At 46.7% G+C, this 22,094-nt stretch overlaps 1 protein-coding gene across 4 annotated transcripts in view; it reads left to right on the top strand.

The window, feature by feature from the left end:
- NFYC (nuclear transcription factor Y subunit gamma) overlaps positions 1-21,172 on the top strand; it is a 63,925-nt gene extending 42,753 nt beyond the window's left edge. For 3 of the 4 annotated variants that reach the window (XM_060089612.1, XM_060089613.1, XM_060089611.1), the window contains exons 4-10: positions 608-721; positions 4,275-4,370; positions 9,439-9,612; positions 13,156-13,314; positions 16,834-16,941; positions 19,420-19,479; positions 20,436-21,172. In XM_060089612.1, coding sequence (XP_059945595.1) covers positions 608-721; positions 4,275-4,370; positions 9,439-9,612; positions 13,156-13,314; positions 16,834-16,941; positions 19,420-19,479; positions 20,436-20,867 — 1,143 coding nt within the window. In that variant the 3' untranslated portion in view covers positions 20,868-21,172. The remainder of the gene's footprint in view (positions 1-607; positions 722-4,274; positions 4,371-9,438; positions 9,613-13,155; positions 13,315-16,833; positions 16,942-19,419; positions 19,480-20,435) is intronic. The other variant, XM_060089614.1, reaches the window with a different exon arrangement.
- The last annotated feature ends 922 nt before the right edge of the window (positions 21,173-22,094 follow it).

Genomic DNA, 22,094 nt, shown 5'->3' on the forward strand with positions numbered 1-22,094 from the left:
GGTTCAGAGCTTTGTTTGACCAAGAGTTTGAACTTTGAATTCAGACTTGGCAAGGCAGCTTGCATTACTTGAGCACTTACTGTGTGCCAGGCCTTGTGCTGGGTGCTTTTATATATATTATCTCATTTGATTCCCACAGCAACCCTGGAAGGTTGTTATCCTCTTTTTCACTATGTGAAAAATAAAGCCCAAAAGGATGGGAAGCCAGAGATTTTCCCTAAATCCACTGGCTCTCATACTCATTATCTTTCCCCACATTGTCTCCCTTTGGATTAGAACCTAAATCCTACCACTTACTGGCTCTATGGCCATAGGCAAATCACTTCATCTCTCCTAAACCCTAGTTTCTCTGAAAGGCTATTATGAGAGGAAGAAAGTGCATGGTAGGTGCTAGATAAATACCTTTTTCCCTCTTCCCTTCTTCTATCTGCTACCTGCTTTGTCCCTACTCGTGGATTTATTTTACCTTGGAATCTTGTAAGGCTACCACCTTCTTGTTTTCTAGCCCTTGCCCCATAGCCCAAGAGCAGGACATGAGGTAAGGGACGAACTGACTGGTTTGAATGACTTGCTGGTGATTGACGGGGAGGGCCTATGTCTGTTACAGATGATCAGTGCAGAAGCCCCTGTGCTGTTTGCCAAGGCGGCCCAGATTTTTATCACTGAGTTGACTCTTCGAGCCTGGATCCACACAGAGGATAACAAGCGTCGGACTCTTCAGGTAATATTGTAGAAAATTAGGCAAGAGCTGCCTTTGCCTTCTTCTGTTGCATGGCTTTGGACCAAAGTTTTTGTTTTTCCTTAGGACTCTGTCAAGCTGATATGTTTAACTGGCATCTTCCTCTACTGGTGGGAGGCAGGCAGACCATATAGACAAGATAGTCTGTACTTCCCCACCAAGAATCTTAATTTCCAACTCTCCTGTTTTTCACAGCTCAGTGACTGAATTTTGTACTTGGTGGGCTCTCACTATAAACAGAGGCTAAAGTGGTATTTATCTATTTCCAGATCTAAACAACTTCTGGTTGGAAGCCTTGAGAGACTCCAGAAAAGAACAGTCCCAGGAAGAATAGTCTCACTAACCTCATTAGCCTTTTTGTTCCTTCCCTACTTTCCTGGGAATCCTTTTCTTCTTTCATGTTTCCTTTTTTATTTTAATCCAGCAAATCAGCATTCATGTTGTATGAGGACTCCTTGGTCATTGGCTCTAGAGGCCCTCTGCTCAACATCCAGGCCCTAGTTGTTAGAGGAAAGGTTTCCCAGACATAAGAGGAAGGGTGTGACAGATACAAGAGTGACAGTATTTTAACAACAAAGCCAAGGAAGTAAATTATGCTTTCTGTTTCCCATTATCTTCAAAATTGAAAATGCATGCTTTTATTCATTTATCTTACAGATATTAAATGAATACCCACAATGTGCCAAGCACTGTTCTAGGCCCTGGGGACTAATACACAAAACAGACAAAAATTCCTACCCTTGGGAAGTCTATATTCTAGTGCAGCCAGACATTGAAAACTTATTTTATGCTGTCTTGAAGGAAGTCTATGAATCTAGAGAGATCCAATTAAAGCTACCTTCAAGATCAATTCAGATTAAAAAATAAAATGGGCAAAGCGCTTTAACAGGCCCTTCAAAAAAGAAGATACCCAGATGACCAATAAGCATATGAAAAGGTATACAACATCATTTGTCATCTGGGAAATACAAATTAAAACCACAATGAGATACTGGTTTACACCCACTACAATGGCTAAAATAAAAAAGACTGACAATACCAAGTGTTGACAAGGAAGTGAAGTGACTGAAACATTTATTGCTGGTCAGAATGTAAGGTGCAATCACCTTGGAAAACTATTTGGCACTTTCTAATAAAGTTAAACATGTTCCTTATTCTGAGACCCAGCCATTCCACTCCTACGTGTACACCCAAAAGTGTGGACATTGTTGTGTTAGAATGTTCATAACAACCTTGTTTATAATAGCCCAAAACTGGAAACAACTCAAATATCCATCAAGATGTAAATACATTAACAAATTGATACATTCATAAAATGGATTACTACTCAACAATAAAAGAAGCAAACTATTTATTCATACAACAACATGGATGAATCTCAATAATATTAAGCAAAAGAAACCAGAGGAAAAAATCACATAGCACGTCCACCATATACTATCACCATCTGTGATGACAGAAATCAGAGTTGTTGCCTCAGATTGGTAGGGGAAGGAAGTTGACTGGAAAGGGATAGAAGGAAACTTTGTCTGTTCTTACCTGGGTGATAGCTACCTGGGTGCATATATTTATTCAAATTCATCAAGCTGTGTACTTAAGATTTCTGTATTTTTTTTTTACTAAATATGATAATCAGTAAAATACTAGCATTAAAAAAGGCAAACTAAAAATGTTAAAAAGACCCATTTAAGTATATCTGTTTCCAAAATTCTGTAGAACACTTTGGTGTATCTTTGGAGGTGTTTTTTTTTTTTCTCCCCCTCATTCTATCCATTGATGAGCCATTTGGGTAGCTTAGGTAGGTGACATCATCAAGAACGTGATACTATATCGTACTAATCTTAAATGAGACCTGGCAGCCTTAAGATGTGCCCTGCTTCGGTTGGGAGGGTTTATTATCAAGCTGGTGGCTGGCAAGAAGGGTGGACTGGAGTTTTGCATTTCAATGGCTTGGGGCCATCACAAAGACAAGGGAAGGAAAATTTCCATCCCCTCCTATTTTGTCTGATGAGTCACCTTCTTTTAAGATGTGATATATAGAGCTTGCTAAGGATTTCTGTTAGCATGTTGACTTTTCCCTCCAACATAATAAAATGTTGGAGGGAAAAGTCAACATGCTAACACACAAAAAAATTTATACAGAGTTTACGGTGAACACCTGTATACTGACCGCCTAGATCCTACCGTTAACATTTTACTTGTTTTGTTCCCATGTCTGTCTTTCCCTCTATTCATCAAGTCATCTATTTTTTTTGAAGCTGCATAGCCACCATTGCTGCTCCAAAGTCAGTTTATTTATTTGTTTTAATTTTTTATTTATTTTTTGCTGCACTGTGTCTTCATTGCTGCGCATGGGGGCTACTCTTCGTTGCAATGCGTGGGCTTCTCATTGTGGTGGCTTGTTGCGGAGCATGGGCTCTATGTGTGCAGGCTTCAGTAGTTGTGGCACGTGGGCTCAGTAGTTGTGGCACGTGGGCTCTAGAGCGCAGGCTCAGTAGTTGTGGCACACAGGCTTAGTTGCTCCGTGGCATGTGGGATCTTCCCGGACCAGGGCTCGAACCCGTGTCCCCTGCATTGACAGGCAGATTCTTAACTACTGCACCATCAGGGAAGTCCCCAAGTCATCTATTTTTATATGCATTTAAAAGTTTACATTCCCCTGAACACCTCAACATAGGTCTCACTCACCATAGTTCACTATTTTTTTCTGTTTTTTCCTTTGCTTTAAAAGTGTCATACAGTGAAGTACACAAATCTTAAATATACATAGTGTGTTGGTTTTTAATTAAAAATCTTTTGATTTTATTATTTAAAGAAAGGGAATGTCAGTCTTAGAACGCCATCAGAGCAGGCCTTGGTTTCAGTAGCGTTAGTCAGCTGACTTGGTCTCTACCCACCCTGCCTCTATTCTAGTGACTTCAGACTTCCAGTGTTCATGTCACGTGGAACAAGATTTAAACTGTGGATTTGACATTGTGATTTTGAATTTCAAAATAAAAATTGTAGCCTTGTAGGAACTAACATATATAGATCCAATGACTAGAAAATATTGCAAAAAGTTATTGAATTAGGATTTCAGCTAAGAGATTCAAAATAGATTATAACTACTTGTGAACCAAAGAGCCAAAATATTATTTAGAGGCTTAAAAAGTTATAAGGTTGAATGATAGTCTAACCTTGCTAACCACAGAATGACCAGAAACGTGTCAGTTAAGATTGCTAGATTTGTACCGATGTATCTGGAGGATGATAATTTAGGATCCAGCAGAGGTGGTAATAGTTGGAGGCTCAAATATACAGTTTGTAGAGCATGAGCTACATTTATCTCTTTTTTGTCAGTATTTGTCCATCAAGTCTGATCATTTGCAGTTTATAAGAGTTTGGTTGTACTACTTTTGGCCTGTAGGCTTGGCCATGGGTATTTAGTTTGGCTTAGAAGTCATCATCTTACCTTACTTGTAACTTGGAGAGTAGAAAGCCAGGTGAACTAGTTTCTCCCCAGGCTAATTTTTCACTCTGCTTTTCTTTGTTACAGAGGAATGATATCGCCATGGCAATTACAAAATTTGATCAGTTTGACTTTCTCATCGATATTGTTCCAAGAGATGAGCTGAAACCACCAAAGCGTCAGGTGAGCTGGGAAGGCATTGCTCCTGCTGCTGCTGACTAGAGAGTGCCTTGCATCCTGGTATCAGATACGCTCCTTTTCCTCTCTCGGCACAAGTCATTTGCTCTTCTTTTGCTTTTCTTTCTGCAGACCAGATCCATCCTTAACATCTCCTTCTGTTACTCATTTAGGGATGTTTTTAACTCAGTGCCTCTGAGGTGGTATTTCAGTGAAAACAGACAAAATGAAAATGAAAGACTTTAGTTACAACAGTAAAGTGAAGCTCATTTTGAGGGATCCTAGGAAGTCTGTCAGAGTTCTTAGTCTGGGATGGGAGAGCAAGTTACAGATTTTAGATTTCCAAGAAACAGCTTCGGTGTGTGCATAGTGGTGTTTGGAGTGAGTGGACTGGGTTTTCTCTTAGTCTAGATTGTGGGTCTCTGCACAGTGCGCTGGCTGCACATTAGAATCACCTGTTAGGGTTTAAAAAATACCGGTCTCTAGGCCCCGCCCCTACACCAGCTGAATCAGAATCTGCGAGGGGGAGGCCCAGGCATTAGTGCTTTTTAAAGCTCTCCAGATGCTTTTAATGTGCAACCATATTTGAGAACCACCACTTAAGCAACCTTTCTAAGCAGTCATGAGAAAGAATGTGAGTGTCTGCCTTTCCTGCTCTTCTGTCTGCTCCTCTCTGGAGGTCACACCATTGTTTTTCAGCACTTTGGGTGCATAAAGCTCTTAATTGCAATTGTGATAGACCCCTCTCGTGTATAGCTCATCATTTTAGGCATGCAGATTGCATGACTCACTAGATGTAGTAGAGATGCTTGGGGAATAGTGGCAGAGTCTGGCAGGAGCAAAGCTGAGCCTTGATCTGCTCTCTCTGTTTTGTTAATAAAATTTTAAGTGTTTTTAATGAATTATTTCATAGTGTATTGTCCTTAGAAAGAGGAGTCATTCAGTGACGACCATTCTGTGCCATCTCGTGTTAATAACGAGTCAGAGAGTGGAGGAGAAGTGGGCATCTTAAACGCCCTTTTTAATCCCGACCCTGCCTGAGGGTCTTGGGGTCAGCAAGCCCTCTGCACCTCCTTCCTAGAGCGGGGTGCCTCACTGCGTCTTCGTTCTTTCTGGGCAGTCTTTGCTACTGTAAACATCCTTGACTGGAAGCTGTAAGGCGTTCCAGGGAGCTTTCAGTCGGATGTTTACAGCGGCAGGCTGCCACGGTCGTCCCGCTGTGCATCGCCTTTGAAACATTGCAGGTTTGTGCCCGCGGCTCAGTTCCCCCTCCTAGTGCTTCCCCCCTCTCTGAGAAGTCACTACAACAAGAACTCAGACCACTTCGCTTCCTTCAGAACAGTTGATACCATTCGCCCATTCTCCTTGTTGGAATTTGTTTCAGAAGCCCCCTTTAGACCAAGGTGGTGAGCTCTGTGACAACATCAGGCCTTGCTCGGGCTCCTTGCACCAACTCCTGCTTGTTCCCTGGGGCTGCCTGCCGAGCCAGCTGGCTAGAGAGAACGGTCGTGTCCTCTCCCTTCCTCCAGCGTCCTCAGTGCTTGACTCTCTTAGGCTGTCAGAGAGCTCCTTGTTACATCCTAGCCTGACTCAGAATGCTATGATCCATCTCCTTTAAAGTGTGTCTGGCTGAAACAGCTCAGTTTCTGAACTGAACACGTTCAGTTCTTCGCAGGTGTTCAGGCCATTGATCGGCATCCTATTCGGGACAGCTACTGCCTGGCCTTTGAAAGGTTGAGATTGCTGAAAGCTGGCCTGAAATTCTAAGATAGCACTTTTACTCCTCTATAGACATGGCGTTTTCCCAAGCTCCGAAGTGGCTGGCACCTCCCTTAAGTCCTTTAAAAGCGCTGCTGTCCCAAACTCACCCTTTCTGAAGGAGGCAGCGGTTCATTCTTGCTACTGAAGCAAATGTGCTGTTTTCCAGTCTGGGGCTGGCTGCACAGCACTGTGGTGATGGCTCTAGGATGTGAGGCTGCTCGTTCTCTGGCGCTGTCTATCAGACTCTACTTCTGAAGAGATTCCAAGAGCAGGCACTCTGGCTGGGGAGGCCACTGCTAAAGCTGGGCAAGTGCCCCATTCTGGATTGATCCAGTCATTCAGAGATTGTTCTAGCACAGGGGGTGATTTCCCACTGCTGGGGAAAGAAACGAGCCAGAAATACTGAGTTGTGGATCTAAGGCCCTTGACTTCTCTGAGATGCGTGGGGATGTCTTCTTGTTCTTTGGGGAAGCAAGTAAAGACTGCTCAAGCAGAAGATAGTTGAGGCCTGACTTCTGCCCCACTAAAACTGTGAGTTGAAAGTTCCTGCTCATTGAAATGTCATTTCCTCTTCACCCATTTCTTTAAACCAAGCATAATCACTCCCTTGCTAGCTTGACCTCCATTGGCGGAATGAGTATTCATAATGCAGAAGAAGCTTAGATATGCCTCCTTCCATTCCAGTGATTCGAGAGCTGTCATGCCTGTCCTCACAACACAAACCTTGGTGCCTCTATTTGGTACTCACAGAAGTGTCCTAGACACTGCCTAGTTCATAAACAGTTTAAGAGCATACAGTAGGCATCATAGGAGAAGCTCTTTACATGTTTTCACAGCTTTTGGCAAGGGATATTTTAGCTTCTGAAAGTGGTACTTAAAGGGTTTGCTATTTGTCTGGCAAAAAGACCATATTCACTTGCAGATTAGCTACAGTCAAGGATAACTGGAGACAGAACAATGACAGGTCAGGGCTGGTAAATGCCAGTGGCTCCCTCCTCCCCAAGACTTCCTACAAGTTAGTTCTAGGGGTCTTAGTCCTCTGTACCCTCTCATCACCCAAGAGCTTTTGCAAGTTAGTTTGGATTTTAGTGGTTGATGCTTTTTATAGAATGGGAAGGGAGTTCTGAGTGGAAAATAAATTCATTGAACCTATTTCAGGAGCCTTGAAAAGAGTAGTTGGCCTTTGTTTCTTCGCTAAGGAGGGTATCAGTATTATCCCTGTTACAGCCAAGATCAAGTTGACTGGCTGATCTTTATTTATAATGGTGAGAAGTTGGAGTTGAAGTGGAGGTGATATTGTCACAGTTAAGTTGTTCTGGAAACTGAGACCTAGATGAAAATAAAAGGGGACCTCCTTTTTCTTCTGCCTCAGCATGATCATGTCCAGGGTTCAAACTGTTTGGGCCTGAAGCACAGAATACATTAACTTAGAAAGTTGGTTCATGTTTGAGGACTAGCTTAGAAACCCAGAATGTTACAAGTGTCTGCCTAGACTGCGTGAATGGCCATTAGGGAACCTTGTCATGCAGAGATCCAAGTTTCTCAGGGGCTAGATACCAGGAGTCCTAGTTTTAGTATCCTGGGCCCCCAGTCACCGGGCAAGCAAAAGAATACCCAAACTCGTTCTTTAGCGGACAGGAGTGTCTCCTGCACTATGGCCACGGAATCCTAGAGGTAGCAAGAAATTAGGGATTCTTTTCTACTGCTAACAGCTGTTGAGTTCAAGAGAATTTGTCATACTCCCAACTTGGGTTAAAAAAAGTACTTTCCGGGCTTCCCTGGTGGCGCAGTGGTTGGGAGTCCACCTGCCGATGCAGGGGATGCGGGTTTGTGCCCCGGTCCGGGAGGATCCCACATGCCACGGAGCGGCTGGGCCCGTGAGCCATGGCCGCTGAGCCTGCGCGTCCGGAGCCTGTGCTCCGCAGCGGGAGAGGCCGTAACGGTGAGAGGCCTGCGTACCGCAAAAAAAAAAAAAAAAAAAAAGTACTTTCCTATCTTCAGTTGTCTGCCCGGCTCTATGAATCCATTCATCATTCAGCAACTGCTTATTGAGTGCCTGCAAGGAGACAGGTGGTAGGGACAGTGGGGAGCAAGAGAGAGTGAGGCTTTGCCTTCATAGGGCTTTCATTCTAGCAGGGAAAGTAGTGGAATTTTCCAAGCAAGTACAAAAAAAATGTAATGAGAAACGGACTGTGGAAGCACAGATTGGGGATGGGGTCAGTACCAACTTTGTAAATGTCACTTTGGAGAGCTTTGGTCCACAGGGTCTCTATACCTTGAAGAAGTGTCTTCTTTTCCTCTTTCCTTGAACCTGGCAAACTTAGTCCAGAACATGGAAGTGAGTAAATTTAGCTGATATTTTGCTCAACAAGCCCAAGTGGTTGTACGTTTCTGTTGTTTTTGTTGTCCCAGGCAGGGCACCACGTGTCGCAGGGCCCTCCGGAGCAGACGCCGATCTGTGTCAGTGGTCGGGCCGGCCAACCCTGGACCCTCAGGCTGTAACCATGCCGTAGTGTGTGTAAACATCCTACACTCTCAGCTGTGAGCTCGAGGTGGCTGGGAGAGGGTTGTTTACTCCTTCTGCCATGGACAACGTCAGCTGAAGAAGGAACAGTCTCTTCACCCAGCAGATCGGCCAGAGGCCACCCCACTGGAGGGCTGTCCCTCAGGCCCTCTGGGTTGCGCTTCTGTGGCTAAGTAGCACCAAACCAGATGTGATGCTGGATAGACATGGCCTCAGTGACCACAGAGCTCTCGACATGCTCTGAAAAGCTGGGCTCTTGCCTACCAGTGTTCTTGATCCTGACATTTGATTCTGAACTTCCCATCCAGAAAAAGCCCGTTTCCCTTTCCCCTGCTCGTTCCCTCCTGAGGTGGTGGGAACGAAATACGGAGAGTGCTGCCTATTTGGGAGATTGGGAGCCAGACTGAGAGCATGGTAGTCGGGGTGCTTGCCGTTAGCACTGTTCTCAGATCATAGGCCTTGACGGCATTTACTACCAAGCACTGCTAGTGCGTGGTTTTTAGGTATGGTAATTATTTGCCCATTTGCAGCTCATCACACAGTGGGTGATTACTCTGTACTTCAGAAAATTGGCTGTATGTTTTGTGAAGCCTATGGAATCTGTTATTTTTAGTTTGATTTAGCACAACTGGTCTCTTCGAATTCCACTTTCTCTTGGCTTCAGATGTGGAGAGCTCAGCGTTCAGCAGGCAACTGCACAGAGCCCATTTGGGGGAAGAGTGGAAATTCACTGTGGCAGCTGCTGAGCCGGTTCTTTTCCTCTTACCTGCCCCTCCTTCTGCCCCACAGGAGGAAGTGCGCCAGTCTGTGACTCCTGCCGAGCCCGTCCAGTACTACTTCACGCTGGCTCAGCAGCCCACTGCTGTCCAGGTCCAGGGGCAGCAGCAAGGCCAGCAGACCACCAGCTCCACAACCACCATCCAGCCCGGGCAGATCATCATTGCACAGCCTCAGCAGGGCCAGGTCTGTGAACCACGGAGGGTGCCGGCCCAGCCAGACAGCACCTCTTAGGTTTGGGATGGGCAAAGTGTGACTGGGGCAGAGGGGCGGTCAGATCACTGTAGAGGACTGGATTTGAATTCTGGAGACCTGGGCTTTTCACCAGATTCAGCCACTGAGGTGATGTGTCACCTGATCTCTCTGGACCCTGGTTTCCTTGTGGGTCATATGAGGAAAGTGCAGTGAGCAAGACATTCTCCAGGATCCCTAAAAAGTTTTAGGAGGAAAAAAATCTTTATAATGCCCCCGTGAAGAATAGTGACATCTTTTAAGTGGACTCCGTGCCTGCTGTCTGCGTCTCCCACCAGAATTGGAATTTGTACCCTCAAGGGGGAGATCAGGCATCACTGACAGCTTGCATACCCCTCCTCCCCTTCTCCCCATCATTTCTGTGTCCCACCAAATTTGTGTCAGGTGACTTTCTCTTTTTACAATAGTAATCAGAAGATTCCTTCTCTGTCTAAAAGCAGTAACATCCACATGGTTGGGATCATGAGAGGCTGAAGAGAACTATGTGTTTTTGTTTTTGTTTTTGTACATCTTTATTGGAGTATAATTGCTTTACAATGTGGTGTTAGTTTTTGCTGTACAACAAAGTGAGTTAGCTATACGTATACATATGTCCCCATATCCCCTCCCTCTTGAGCCTCCCTCCCAACTCTCCCTTTCCCACCCCTCTAGGTGGTCACAAAGCACTGAGCTGATCTCCCTGTGCTATGCGGCTGCTTCCCACTAGCTATCTATATTTGGTAGTGTATATATGTCAATGCTACTCTCACTTCGTCCCAGCTTCCCCGCCACCCCCGTGTCCTCCAGTCCATTCTCTACGTCTGCATCTTTATCCCTGTCCTGCCCCTAGGGAGAACTATGTTTTCTGAGCTCTGACTCCAGATTCCCTGCCAATCATTAATTTATTTATTCATCAAACATTGAACGTCCTCTTAAATAAAGTCCAATGCTGTGTGTTGGGGATACAAGCATGAATAAAACAGTCCCTATTTTAAAGAATTCAAGAATCTAGTTGGGGCTACAAATACTTGAAGGTTACACCACTTGCCACGTGGAAAGTATAAGATATTCTTAGGATTGTGTAGAGGGTGTTACGGGAGCACTTCAAAGGGGAACCTAACAAAGATGTGAGGGAGGTGGAAGAAGATGTCAGAGAAAGTTCCCTGAAGGGAATAATATGAGTCTTAGAGGGAACAATGGAAATGAATCAAATAAAGAGGGAAGGAGGGCTTTCCCAGGAGGGGGCACAGCACGAGCAAAGGCTTGGAGACGAGAAACAGCACAGGGAAAATGGTAGGAGGGGAGGGTACAGTCAGCATAGCGGAACGTCTAGGCAAGTTGAAAAGATAGGCAGAGGACACATCCCAAACAGCCATGTGTATTCTAGTAAGGAGCTGGGTTTACCTAAAGAAAAAAAGGTTGGGACAGGGGTAGATTTAAGTATTAATTATGATTTTAGGATTTATTCCCTGCCCATTTTCTTATCCATGTAACAGAAATTTATTGAGTGCTTGCTCTTCGCAAGACACAGTGTTAGGCAGACGGGGTTTAAAGATGACCACAGCCCAGTCCCTGCCTCAAGGCATCCACTGCACCATGATGCCTGAGGGACCTTCTTTGGCTAATGCTTGTGCTCTGCAGTGGTGAGAGCTTTACCTGCCAAAGGCTTATCCCTGTACAGAGCAAACTTCAAGGGAGTCTGCCAAGAGCTGGCTCTGATTGGCTGACCATTCTAAGAAGCTCGTGGCTGTTGTGCCCCGACAGCAGGGCATGCCATACGTGATTTGACATCTGCCAGGCTAACACGAGCCCTCGTTTTCCTGAAATGATTTAGAAATACCTTGGAAATCCTCTTGGGAAAATTGAGTTGGTAGTACAGTGATGAGTTGGCAGTATGCATTTTTTTTTAGTCAGCGAGAATTTCACCTACCTCTTCTTTGCCACCCCAGACTTGCTCAGCTTGGAGCTGATAAGGCTTGTGAGGGCGGTGAAGTTGGTTCTTCCCAGCATCTCCTGTTGTTTCGCTGTCTGGCTGGTTCAGGGTGGCCTTGTGCTGTGTCACACCTCCCTGGACCTACAGGAGTTGTTCTTTCAAATTGAGTTCAGATACCTTTGCAGGACCAATACATATTAAAGTTGGAAGAAAAGCATATTTTGTTAAAGTGAATCCTGTGTTTTCTGTCATAAAATTGGAAGCATTTATTACTGGAGGTTTGGGGAACAGGCTGAGTTGGAAATCATGGTGTGAGTATAGGAGGTGTTTACTGTTGACCTAACCCACTGCATGTATTGCCCTCTGTCATCTTTCTTCCCTACCCTCCTGCAGTTTGTAGTAATTTCTCCTTACCTAGTAATCCCTTGAGTCCCATCTACAGTTCTCAGAACATATCCCCTTCCCTTGTAACTTCAGATGCAGAGTAGACCTGTGCAGTCAGAAAGTGAGAGCCTCAGAATAACAGCATCGATTGAAGCCCAGGATTCATTAAGACTCTCAGAGTTGTCTTAAGAGGTGATTCTTAATTCAGAGTGGGGAGAAATCATATCCAAAGTGAGGGGTTGGGGTGCAGGTGTGGCGAAAAGGCTCCACTAGCGCCACCGCCAGATGAACAAGATACGCTGGGATCTGTAGTGGTCACAGCTAGGGCTCAAGTTCTGAGATTAAAAGAAATGACTGATCCTTTTGACAGTTTGAATCTGCTGTCTCTCAAAGGAGCAGGTTTCACTGGGCAGTGCTCTAAGTGTGTGTGAAACACAGAATCTTCATATACATTAGACAGAAATTCCTTAAAGCTGCGATTCCTGTTTCTAGAAAGTTAGAAGTCTGGCTTTATTAAATTCCGTTACTTGCAGGTAGCCTCAGTTAAGGTCCAGGTCTTAACAGTGTCCAGGTCTTAAGGGTGTTTGCCTCCCCCGTGGGAAGCAGTGCTGTGATCCAGAGCAGCCGGCTGGCCAGAGTGGGCTGGAGTCGCTCTGCTGCTTGAATGGGGGTGAAAGCCAGTGTTCCCTATATGTTTCTTCCAGTGTCCTGCATGCCTGAGAAGGAGCCCAGGGTCCTGAGCTTAGTTAACCCATGCTGACCCCACTTTCCATTTAGTTTGCCCTCTAAACTCACCTGCTCCAGACTTGACTTCAGCCATGTCTCAGGCAAATTATCGTGGTTACTTTTGATGCTCTTGTACTGTATGTGCCTTTCTATCATTGAAGGGGCTGTGAAGAGTTGAAACATTTGAAGCATAGAGGTATTTGGGACCGAGGCAAATATTCTGTACTCTGAGTCTAAAAATCCGTTTGGCCTTCCTGTCTTCTATTTTGGAGAGTGACTTGAACAGTGCTCTGAGCCCAAAGGCTTCTGTAGGTTGAGTATTGTTAGTGTTGCGATGAGGTCAGGTGTTCATGGAGGGGGTTTGCTCCTGGTTAACTGCTCATTATTAACCCCGTGGTAGGCCTAATGGCTCTGGGCTGGAGCTCAGTCAGCTTTCTCATGACTCTTCCTTCCAGACCACACCCGTGACCATGCAGGTTGGAGAAGGTCAGCAGGTGCAGATTGTCCAGGCCCAGCCGCAGGGTCAGGCCCAGCAGGCCCAGAGTGGCACTGGGCAGACCATGCAGGTGATGCAGCAGATCATTACGAACACAGGAGAGATCCAGCAGATCCCGGTAAGTCCTGCCCTGCCTTAAGGTCTGCGTGGCACTTTGCTCAACAGTATAACAGGAAATAGTTAAAGATTTTACACACACACACACACACATGTACGCACACTTTGTTATAAACCTATATTCCCATTACCCCAGACCACAGCTTGCTTCACCGTATATGCCCTGCTTTCCTTTAATCCAGGTTCGGGCTCACCACGATGGGGCAGCTCCTCTCCGCTTCCCTCACTTGGCCTACGCAGAGAAATCATTGTAACCACGACTGTGTGCCAAGGCCCAAAGGCCCTGTGAGGCAGTCCTACTCCTGTCTTTGGATTTGCAGAGACTAAGAGGGAGGTGTATAGAGAAGAGGCCACAAATACACGTGTTGCATATTCATGAGTCAGTTCCCAGGGGAGCCTGCAGCAAAGTGTATTTTTGGCTTTCGTTTAACTTACCCATTCCTTCACTGTGGACTGCTACTTCCTGTGTGCCTTGAGGGATTTCATTTCTTAGATTTGCTGGCTTTTTCACTTGTACTTGTTCTTTGGTGGAAAAAAAAAAAAAAAGGTCCTTGTCTTAACACTTGCCATCTATTCATTGGTCAATTTGCCACAAAAAAATGTGGAAAATGAGTGACATGGAGCAGGCCTGTTCCTGCCCCTTGCCCTTCCTATTGTAAATGAAATGTAGGCAGATACAGAAACTCACTTGGACTTGGTTAACAACTTCCTTTTTGAAGAAAGTTCAGAAACTTTCCTCAACTCTGTTTTGGGGACTGTTCTTCTTAACAGAGTAATAGGCCAGGAGAAAGCTTAGGAAAGGGGAGTGTGTGCATCCCTCTGTTTATCTCTTTCCTTTTCATCTCTCTCTCTCTCTCCCCCCCAATCCCCCGCTCCACCTCCCTTTCCCCCCTCCCTTTCCTTCCCCCATGGGGTGGGGCTGGGAGTGGTGGCGCCACACACACACACACACACACACACACACACACACACCCATCAATTCCAGATTCCTTGCAGCCACCAGCCCATGACGTCTCTCATAAATGGTTCTCATTTTTGCATGTGAGGGCACCAAAACAAGTTCAGCTAAGCCAGAGAAGAGTTCACACTTTGTAGTAACTTTTTTTAAAAATAAATTAATTTTATTTATTTATTGTTTTTGGCTGCATTGGGTCTTTGTTGCTGCGCATGGGCTTTTCTCTGATTGTGGAGAGCGGGGGCTACTCTTCATCGAGGTGCACGAGTTTCTCATTGCGGTGGCTCTCCCGTTGCGGAGCACGGGCTCTAGGCACGTGGGCTTCAGTAGTTGTGGCTCGCGGGCTCTAGAGCGCAGGCTCAGTAGTTGTGGCACACGGGCTTAGTTGCTCTGCAGCATGTGGGATCTTCCCAGACCAGGGCTCGAACCCGTGTCCCCTGCATTGGCAGGCGGACTCCCAACCACTGCACCACCAGGGAAGCCCCGTAGTAACTTTAACTTGAGTCTTTTAAAGCCTCTGGGGCACAGAAGACTTGTTGCAGAATTTAGGACCTGGTCTTCACTGTATACCTTCTGCAGGAGTCTCCATTTCTAAACTCACCACAGTGCTCGTATTAGTGATGACCTTTATGAAGGAAGCTTTGCCCCTCTTTTGAAAGCCCAGGGGGTAGGATTCTTTGCTCTGTAATTTTAAAAAGGTGTGAGGGTCCCCAGGCCTACCCTTGTGGTAGAGGACTGAAGGGCAGAGCATCCCCAGTACCTAAACACAAGCCTGAAAGAAGAGCTTGCTTCTAAGAACTGCTTGGAACTGTTTGGCTCACAGCTTTTCAGTCACATTTGAGTTTCTGCAAAAGAGCTCTTCCCAGCTGGGAAACGTAAAATCCCTATGGCCAGCAGTATACCTTCCCCCACTCCTGGGACAAGGCTTCGGTCTTTCATCCCATGTTCCTTGGCAGGAATTCTGGTGACTCCTGGGACCAGCCACCATCAGTCTTGGCAGATGAGGTTTCCCAAGCCTCCACCCAGCTGTCTTCCTCCCCATAAGCAACTTAATGTTGCCTGGAAGCCGCATTGTGGGATGTAGTGGGGAGTTTAGGCTTGGCATCACAACTTCCCAGTAGCTCCTCTTAGCATGTTCTCAGGAGAGAAATGACTACAGGTTACAATACCTTGCCCTGTCTCCTTTGAACCAGATTATTAACGGGTTTAGATTTTGTGTCCCTCCATCTTGCCTTAAGCAGACAATTCTGGAACGTTCTACCAGGAACTTCAGTGTTAGTCTTTTCTTGGTGGTTCAAATCCTCGTTGAGTCTGAAGTTTCAGAGAAGCAGTTTGATTTAACACTGCATGCAGAAGCTTCATCCTGTCAGCATTTTCCTCACGGAAGTAAAAGCCCCTGTAATGAAGTTATTAGCTCTTGAAGGCAAGGGGAAATTTTGCTCCAGGACAAAGAGGCATGACTTGCCTGTTACCCTCAAGAAGCCCACCCTTACAAGAAAAGCAGGCTAGGCAGCCAGGGAGGGTGGTGTCTGGGCCGCCAGATAGAGAGAGACCAAATCTGCTGGTCCTCCTGGAGCCGCTTTCATTCCCCACATCCTGAGTGTGACTGTCCGTAGTCCTCCTTTGCTGACTGTTTTCTCTGCTGAGCCACAGTTCCTCTCACGTTGTAGCTGCCTTGGTCCTCTCCTCATCCCCATGCTCGAAGCACTAATGCTTTCATGGTACGCTGTAGCATTAAGAGCCTGAGTTAAGGCTTTTAGCACACAATTAAATGCAGCATGTGGTATTATTGTATTATCTGAGACTTAATCTTAAGCATGAGGGACTTTAAGGGCATTTTTGTAGCTTTGGTTTCCGATGATGGGGTTTTATGTGAAAGGTTTATTGATTCAGCTTCCCTTTGGGAGGTATTTGGCCAGAAGCTAGTGCTGAACACCAAGGATCCTAAAAGTCCCACAGACCCCTATTAGTCCTGGCTCCTGGGGACAGAGATAGTAAAGCAGGCCAGCTTTCTCTTCCAAGATGTGCAGCATGGGGCTGGGCAGTCCTAGGGCTGTGGTGCGGAGTGATGGCCACCTGCTTTGGGCTCCTGGCAGACTCTGGGGCTCTTCTCAGTATTAGATCAGCCGTCCCGGGGACAGGGGTGGGGAAGGGTGGAGACGGAGGGGAGAAAGGCCCCACACTTAAGGTATAAGCGTTCCGATAATGTCAGACAGTCTTTGGCATCAAATCTTAACATAAACTGTGAGCAAATAGCTAAGAGCCAGTGAATGTTGAGGGTCCAGCCGTGCTGTCCTCACATATATGACAAGATCCTCTGGGAATTTTTCCCCAAGTCCATTCATGGAACATATTCTCTTTTGTGTTGTGTGACTTATGGGGTAGGGATATTATGGTTTTGCTTGTTTGGGTTTCTGTTAAAAAGAAACTTTTCAGGGTCGGCCTTTCTGGAGGGGTCGGGGTGGGGACGGGTAGGGGACAGTCACCATTTCTTGTCATGGAAAGTTTGCTTGTTTGAGGTTGCATTCAGTCTCCGGTGGTTTGTTTGTCTCTGCCCCTGCCTAGGTGCAGCTGAATGCCGGCCAGCTGCAGTATATTCGCTTAGCCCAGCCTGTATCAGGCACCCAGGTTGTGCAGGGACAGATCCAGACGCTTGCCACCAATGCTCAACAGGTATGTGCTGCAGAGATTCAGGGCTTGAGTTGGGAACCAGCTGGAGCTGGCTTCTGACAAAGGAGTGCTCAGCACACAACTCTCGCCACCTCATCCTTCAGCAAGAGCCGCCTCCACCCCCCGCACGTCTGTTCTGCACCCCAAGGGACAGATGGGGTTTATCGGAGGATTGGATTCAAAGTGTGTCTCTTACCATCGTGCTCTTGAGCGACAAGGAAACTCAAGGCAGGGGAAGCCTCAAGGATGCTTGAAGAAAGCCCAATGTGTGTGTGCGCAGGTCTGACTGGAGGAAGCTTTCTGACAGACTGCCTCATTGTCAGGCTGAGTTTCCATCTTTAAACCTGATGACTGTTGTGATCTGGCACCTCCTGTGCCCTTTGGAAAGCTACTTAGGTTTTTACTTCTACCTTCTCATGCACCCCTAACCAGAGACTGCCCTCCTCATCTCCTCTCATGCCCTGAGATATTGAAGGCTGAGCCACAGGTGCCGAGGGGGCTGCCTCCCTGGGCTTGGGGATTGGGGGATGTGGGTATTATTTGCAGGGGATGGGGGATGCTGGACAAGGGGAGGCATTGTTAATCAATTCTTTTTGCCTCAGACCCCAAAAAAGAAGCAATCGTTAAAGAGCTGGACTCGTCTGGCCCAATTGCATTTCTGGTGATGTATCTATTGACGGTGGTGACAGAGCTGAGTTTGTAGAGCAGGTCTCCAAAGATCTCATTTGGGAAAATACGAGGAATGAGCCAAAAGCAGGGCTTCTGAGTTCCATATAGTCTCTGGGATCTTTAAAGGCCCACTCTAAACCCATTCCTTGGCTTGCATAACGATTTGGGCTTTTCCCTAATTTCCTGGGGCTCATTGACATGGAATCAGATCTCAAGATTGGTCCCACCCTTTAGTGTACCCCTCTTTTTTTTTTTTTCTTTTTTTTTAAACTTGTAAGATTCTAACCTGGGATCCAGAAACTTTCTATGGCACAGGGTGGGAGGAAGTGAGAAGAAGAGTTCTTGGTTCTTCAGAGGTCAGTTTTGAGACCAGGAACTAAAGCCAGAAAGTGGGGAAAGTTGGGTGTATAGAGAGGAAGGAGTGAAGCAAGAAGAGGGTGCCTGAGGACACAGTCTGTGTAACAACAGATTGTAATTATAACAACGTGGCACTTCATAGGTGCTCAGTAAACGTTTGTTGAATGAATGTTGAATGAACGTTAACATGTAAATGGAATTTAAAGGTGAATGAAACTCTTCTCAACTGATGTGAAGGGCAATCCTGCTGGCCACAGGGCACAGTTAAAACCTTCTCATCTATGACGAATATTTTCCATTTGTCTCAGGATCATTCATTTATTCTGCAGATATTTCTACAATACTTACTTTGCACTGGGAGATAGACAAAACTTAGCTCCTGCCCTCAAGCAGGTGGGAGGAGAAAAACCCAAAACAAAGAACACTAGTAAGAAACCCTCATGAAGCCCTTTCATACCTGTCCCCTTGTTTTCCTCATAGTCTCATGGGTAGGCCTGATGGGTTGTTTTTGGCCATTGTGAGGACACTCGAGAAGACAGTCCTTACCTTGCAGGGTGGCTGTGATGATTCCAGGAGAAGGTACACAGAAAACATTAGCTAGTCAAATGTTCCATAGATAACATATACGCACACAAACATTCTTCAGTCTTTTTTCTAGTCTGCCAAGCTGTCTGCAACAACTGGCATTATATGATGCGGTTCTCCATGTCTGTAAATTTCCTTTAAAATGTATTAAAAATGCCCACATAAGATTTTAAGTACATGTGATAAATGTTTTCCTTACCCCCCCCTCCATCCCCCTGCCTTGGCCCAGAGGGTTGCACGTGGCCTCTCTCGGAAAAAGTACTTCATAGGTTTGCCACAAGGGCTTTCAGGGCCAAGGCCACCTGCTCGCCAGGGTGTTTCATATTCCAGTCAGATAATCTGGGTGATACGGGTTTGGTTTGGAGCCCACCTTCCAAGCATGAAAGGGACCACTCACCACTTTGCCCAGTGTTTTGCAATCTGCCTTCACTGGTTGAAAGACAGACTCTTAGGGTTTCTGCCTAAACCATAAATGTTATGCCCTGTCCTGTCAGTACCTAGGAGCTAGGTGTTTTTGTTTGACTTGAGCCTCAGGCCCCAGAATGACTTTTTTAGCAAGGGGCTGGTTTCAGTGGGGCGGGGTGTAGTTAGGTGGACATTAAGAGAGATGGTTGCAGAAGTTGTATACTGCATGCTCTGGGGTCCTCTGTGTGGTGCCAACTTTGAGTAGCTGTCTGTGCTAGGGGGTGGGGAGGGACCCTTGTTTTCCTGCTACTCATCAAGCCCCTGTTCTGTGCCAGGCCTCATTCTGGGCACTTTATGTGCATTGTCCATTTGATCTTCACGACCCTCTCCTGGCTGGTGGGCTGGTGGACTAGTGGACCAGACCCTGCAGCTGATGTACCTACTTTGCCGTCTTGATTCCTACAGATCACACAGACAGAGGTCCAGCAAGGACAGCAGCAGTTCAGCCAGTTCACGGATGGACAGGTAGGATACCCAGCCTAGGCAGGAGCAGAGGGTGAGGAGTTGTGACAGGGTAGCAGGTGATATCTGTGGGTTTGGATGGCTAGGACAGCTGTCCCGTCATCTGTTAACAGTAAGTGGACAGAAATTGTTAAAACAACAGTCTTGCCTATCCTCTAGATTTATAGACTTGGTGGGAGTTGACAATAATCCTAGACATTATGTAGCCCCAGTCCCCGTTTTACAGATGAGTGAACTGAGCCCTGGAGGTGGGAAGTGCCTTGTCTGTGCTTGCTTAGCTGTTCATTGCAGAACCAGGACTAGCATGCAGGTCTCCTGTTTCCTTTCTTTAAGAATAGTTTTTCTCTAAGCCATGCTCTTTTTAATCGCATGGATTAGTTGAAATGCAGAGTACATGTGACCTCTCAAGCTCTCTAGGTGCCTGGAATTCAGTAATTCTAAACTCGTGAGGAAGGGATCTTCCCTTTTCCCGCCCCTTTCCCTTCGCACTATCTTCCCATAGACCCCTGAGGACATGATAGGATGACATGCCTAAGCCTATGTTCTCTGCTGCCCAGAAAGGAGAGGAACTGGCATCAGGACCCAACTCTGGCTTCTGCCAGCACCAGATGCCAGGCTCACATGCCAGGGCTGCTGTGGCAGGGGGTCTTAGCTTTTGGTTTCTTTTGGAAACACCTGAGAAATCATGTGCAGTTGGCCCTAACCTTCCGTAGTGGCTACGCGAGTATCTTCGCAGGTCTTCGCTGTAGTAAGCGTTTAATCCCGGGTGACCTGCCTCCCCATCAGGGCCCATGCAGGAGATGGAGATTCAGTGTAGCCTCAGCCTGAGCCAGATGTTCTAAGGAAAAGAGGAGAGAGGGTAATCCCTACTGCCCCTGCCAGTGAGGATTACTGCGTTGGGGAAATGCTGACTTCCAAGCTGCTGGTACAGTGGTTCGAATTGCTTGTGTTTGTCACAGAGGAACAGCGTGCAGCAAGCTCGAGGCTCTGAGCTAACGGGAGAGGCAGAGCCCAGAGAAGTGAAAGCCACAGGAAGTGCAACTCCCTGCACCTCTTCCCCGCCCACCACACACACCCCCTCTCACCGGGCTGGTGCCTCCTGTGTCTGCTGCTCCCAACCGCAGCAGAGCGCCACTTCCCCTCCTCCCTCTGATGCCTTGCAATGGGTGGTGGTTGAGGTATCTGGGGCCCCCAACCAACTCGAGGCCCATAGGGAGCTGCATGCCCCTCTCCCAGGGGTGACCTCACTCTCTCCTCTCCACCCCTCGCAGCAGCTCTACCAGATCCAGCAAGTCACCATGCCTGCCGGCCAGGACCTCGCCCAACCCATGTTCATCCAGTCAGCCAACCAGCCCTCCGACGGGCAGGCCCCCCAGGTGACCGGCGACTGAGGGCCTGAGCTGGCAAGGCCAAGGACACCCAACACAATTTTTGCCATACAGCCCCGGTCAATGGGCACAGCCTCCCTCCCCAGAGGACCCTGCCGACCTCAGCGCCTCCTGCAGGCTAGGACACTGGTGCACTACGCCCGACGCCTGGGGGCCGAGATTCTCCCTCCAACAGAAAGATGCAATATTTTTTATTTCCTTTTTCCCATTTTTTTCCTCCACGGAATCAATATTTCAATATGTTGAGCTGTGTGTCCAATGCTATGAAATGAAAATAATAAATAACATATTTATGGCATTTTCTTGAAGAGTGTGGTTGAAGAAATATTTCTTTTGTTTTTCTTTTTTTTGGTTCTTACTGCCACTTCTTTTAGGAGCAAGTCTCCTCAGGGGTGTGTGTAATCTCCTGACTCTTAGAACAGCTGCTGCCCCGGGATTTACCACCTTGTTCTGCCCTCAGGTAGAGTTAGGTGACCACGTGTAGCTGCTTTTTCACTAGTGCTCCTCTCCCCGCGTCCCTGCTCTTGCCCCAGGGCTCTGTGGATTTGCATCAGAGGCCATGGGAACATTCCATGCATTTAATAGACTCATTTGCCAGGGGGAGTGGATGGTTTCATTCCCAAACCCTTCTCTTACAGGGACTCAAGGAGACTAGGACTTTGTGTATTTGCCCCCCACCCCCCAGTTTTAATTTAATTTATTTTATTTTTTTTTTTTTTTTTTTTTTTTTTTGCGGTACGCGGGCCTCTCACTGTTGTGGCCTCTCCCGTTGTGGAGCACAGGCTCCAGATGCGCAGGCTCAGCGGCCATGGCTCACGGACCCAGCCGCTCCGCGGCAATGTGGGATCTTCCTGGACCGGGGCACGAACCCGTGTCCCCTGCATCGGCAGGTGGACTCTCAACCACTGTGCCACCAGGGAAGCCCAATTTTATTTTATTTTTAAATGCATTAAAAAATTGTGCTAGTCTCCTTTGCTGCATGGACTTCAAACTGCATGAAATGCAATAAATCTCAATTTTAGATAATTTGGAGTCTGGGTTTCTGTGTCTGGGGACATTCATGGTCCCACTTTGCTTGGGAAAGGCTTGGAAAGGTTTGTCTGCCCTCAGGTTGGGTGTCTGTGAAGGAGGGGGACACCCTTGTGAGGAGGGAGGATGTCCAAAGCAAAGGGAACTTGAGCTGCATGTCTGATTCAAATTGAGATCTTCAGCTGATTTAAAAAATGAGCT

The sequence above is a fragment of the Mesoplodon densirostris genome, chromosome 2 (assembly GCF_025265405.1).
Source record: "Mesoplodon densirostris isolate mMesDen1 chromosome 2, mMesDen1 primary haplotype, whole genome shotgun sequence".
Lineage (NCBI taxonomy): Eukaryota > Metazoa > Chordata > Mammalia > Artiodactyla > Ziphiidae > Mesoplodon > Mesoplodon densirostris.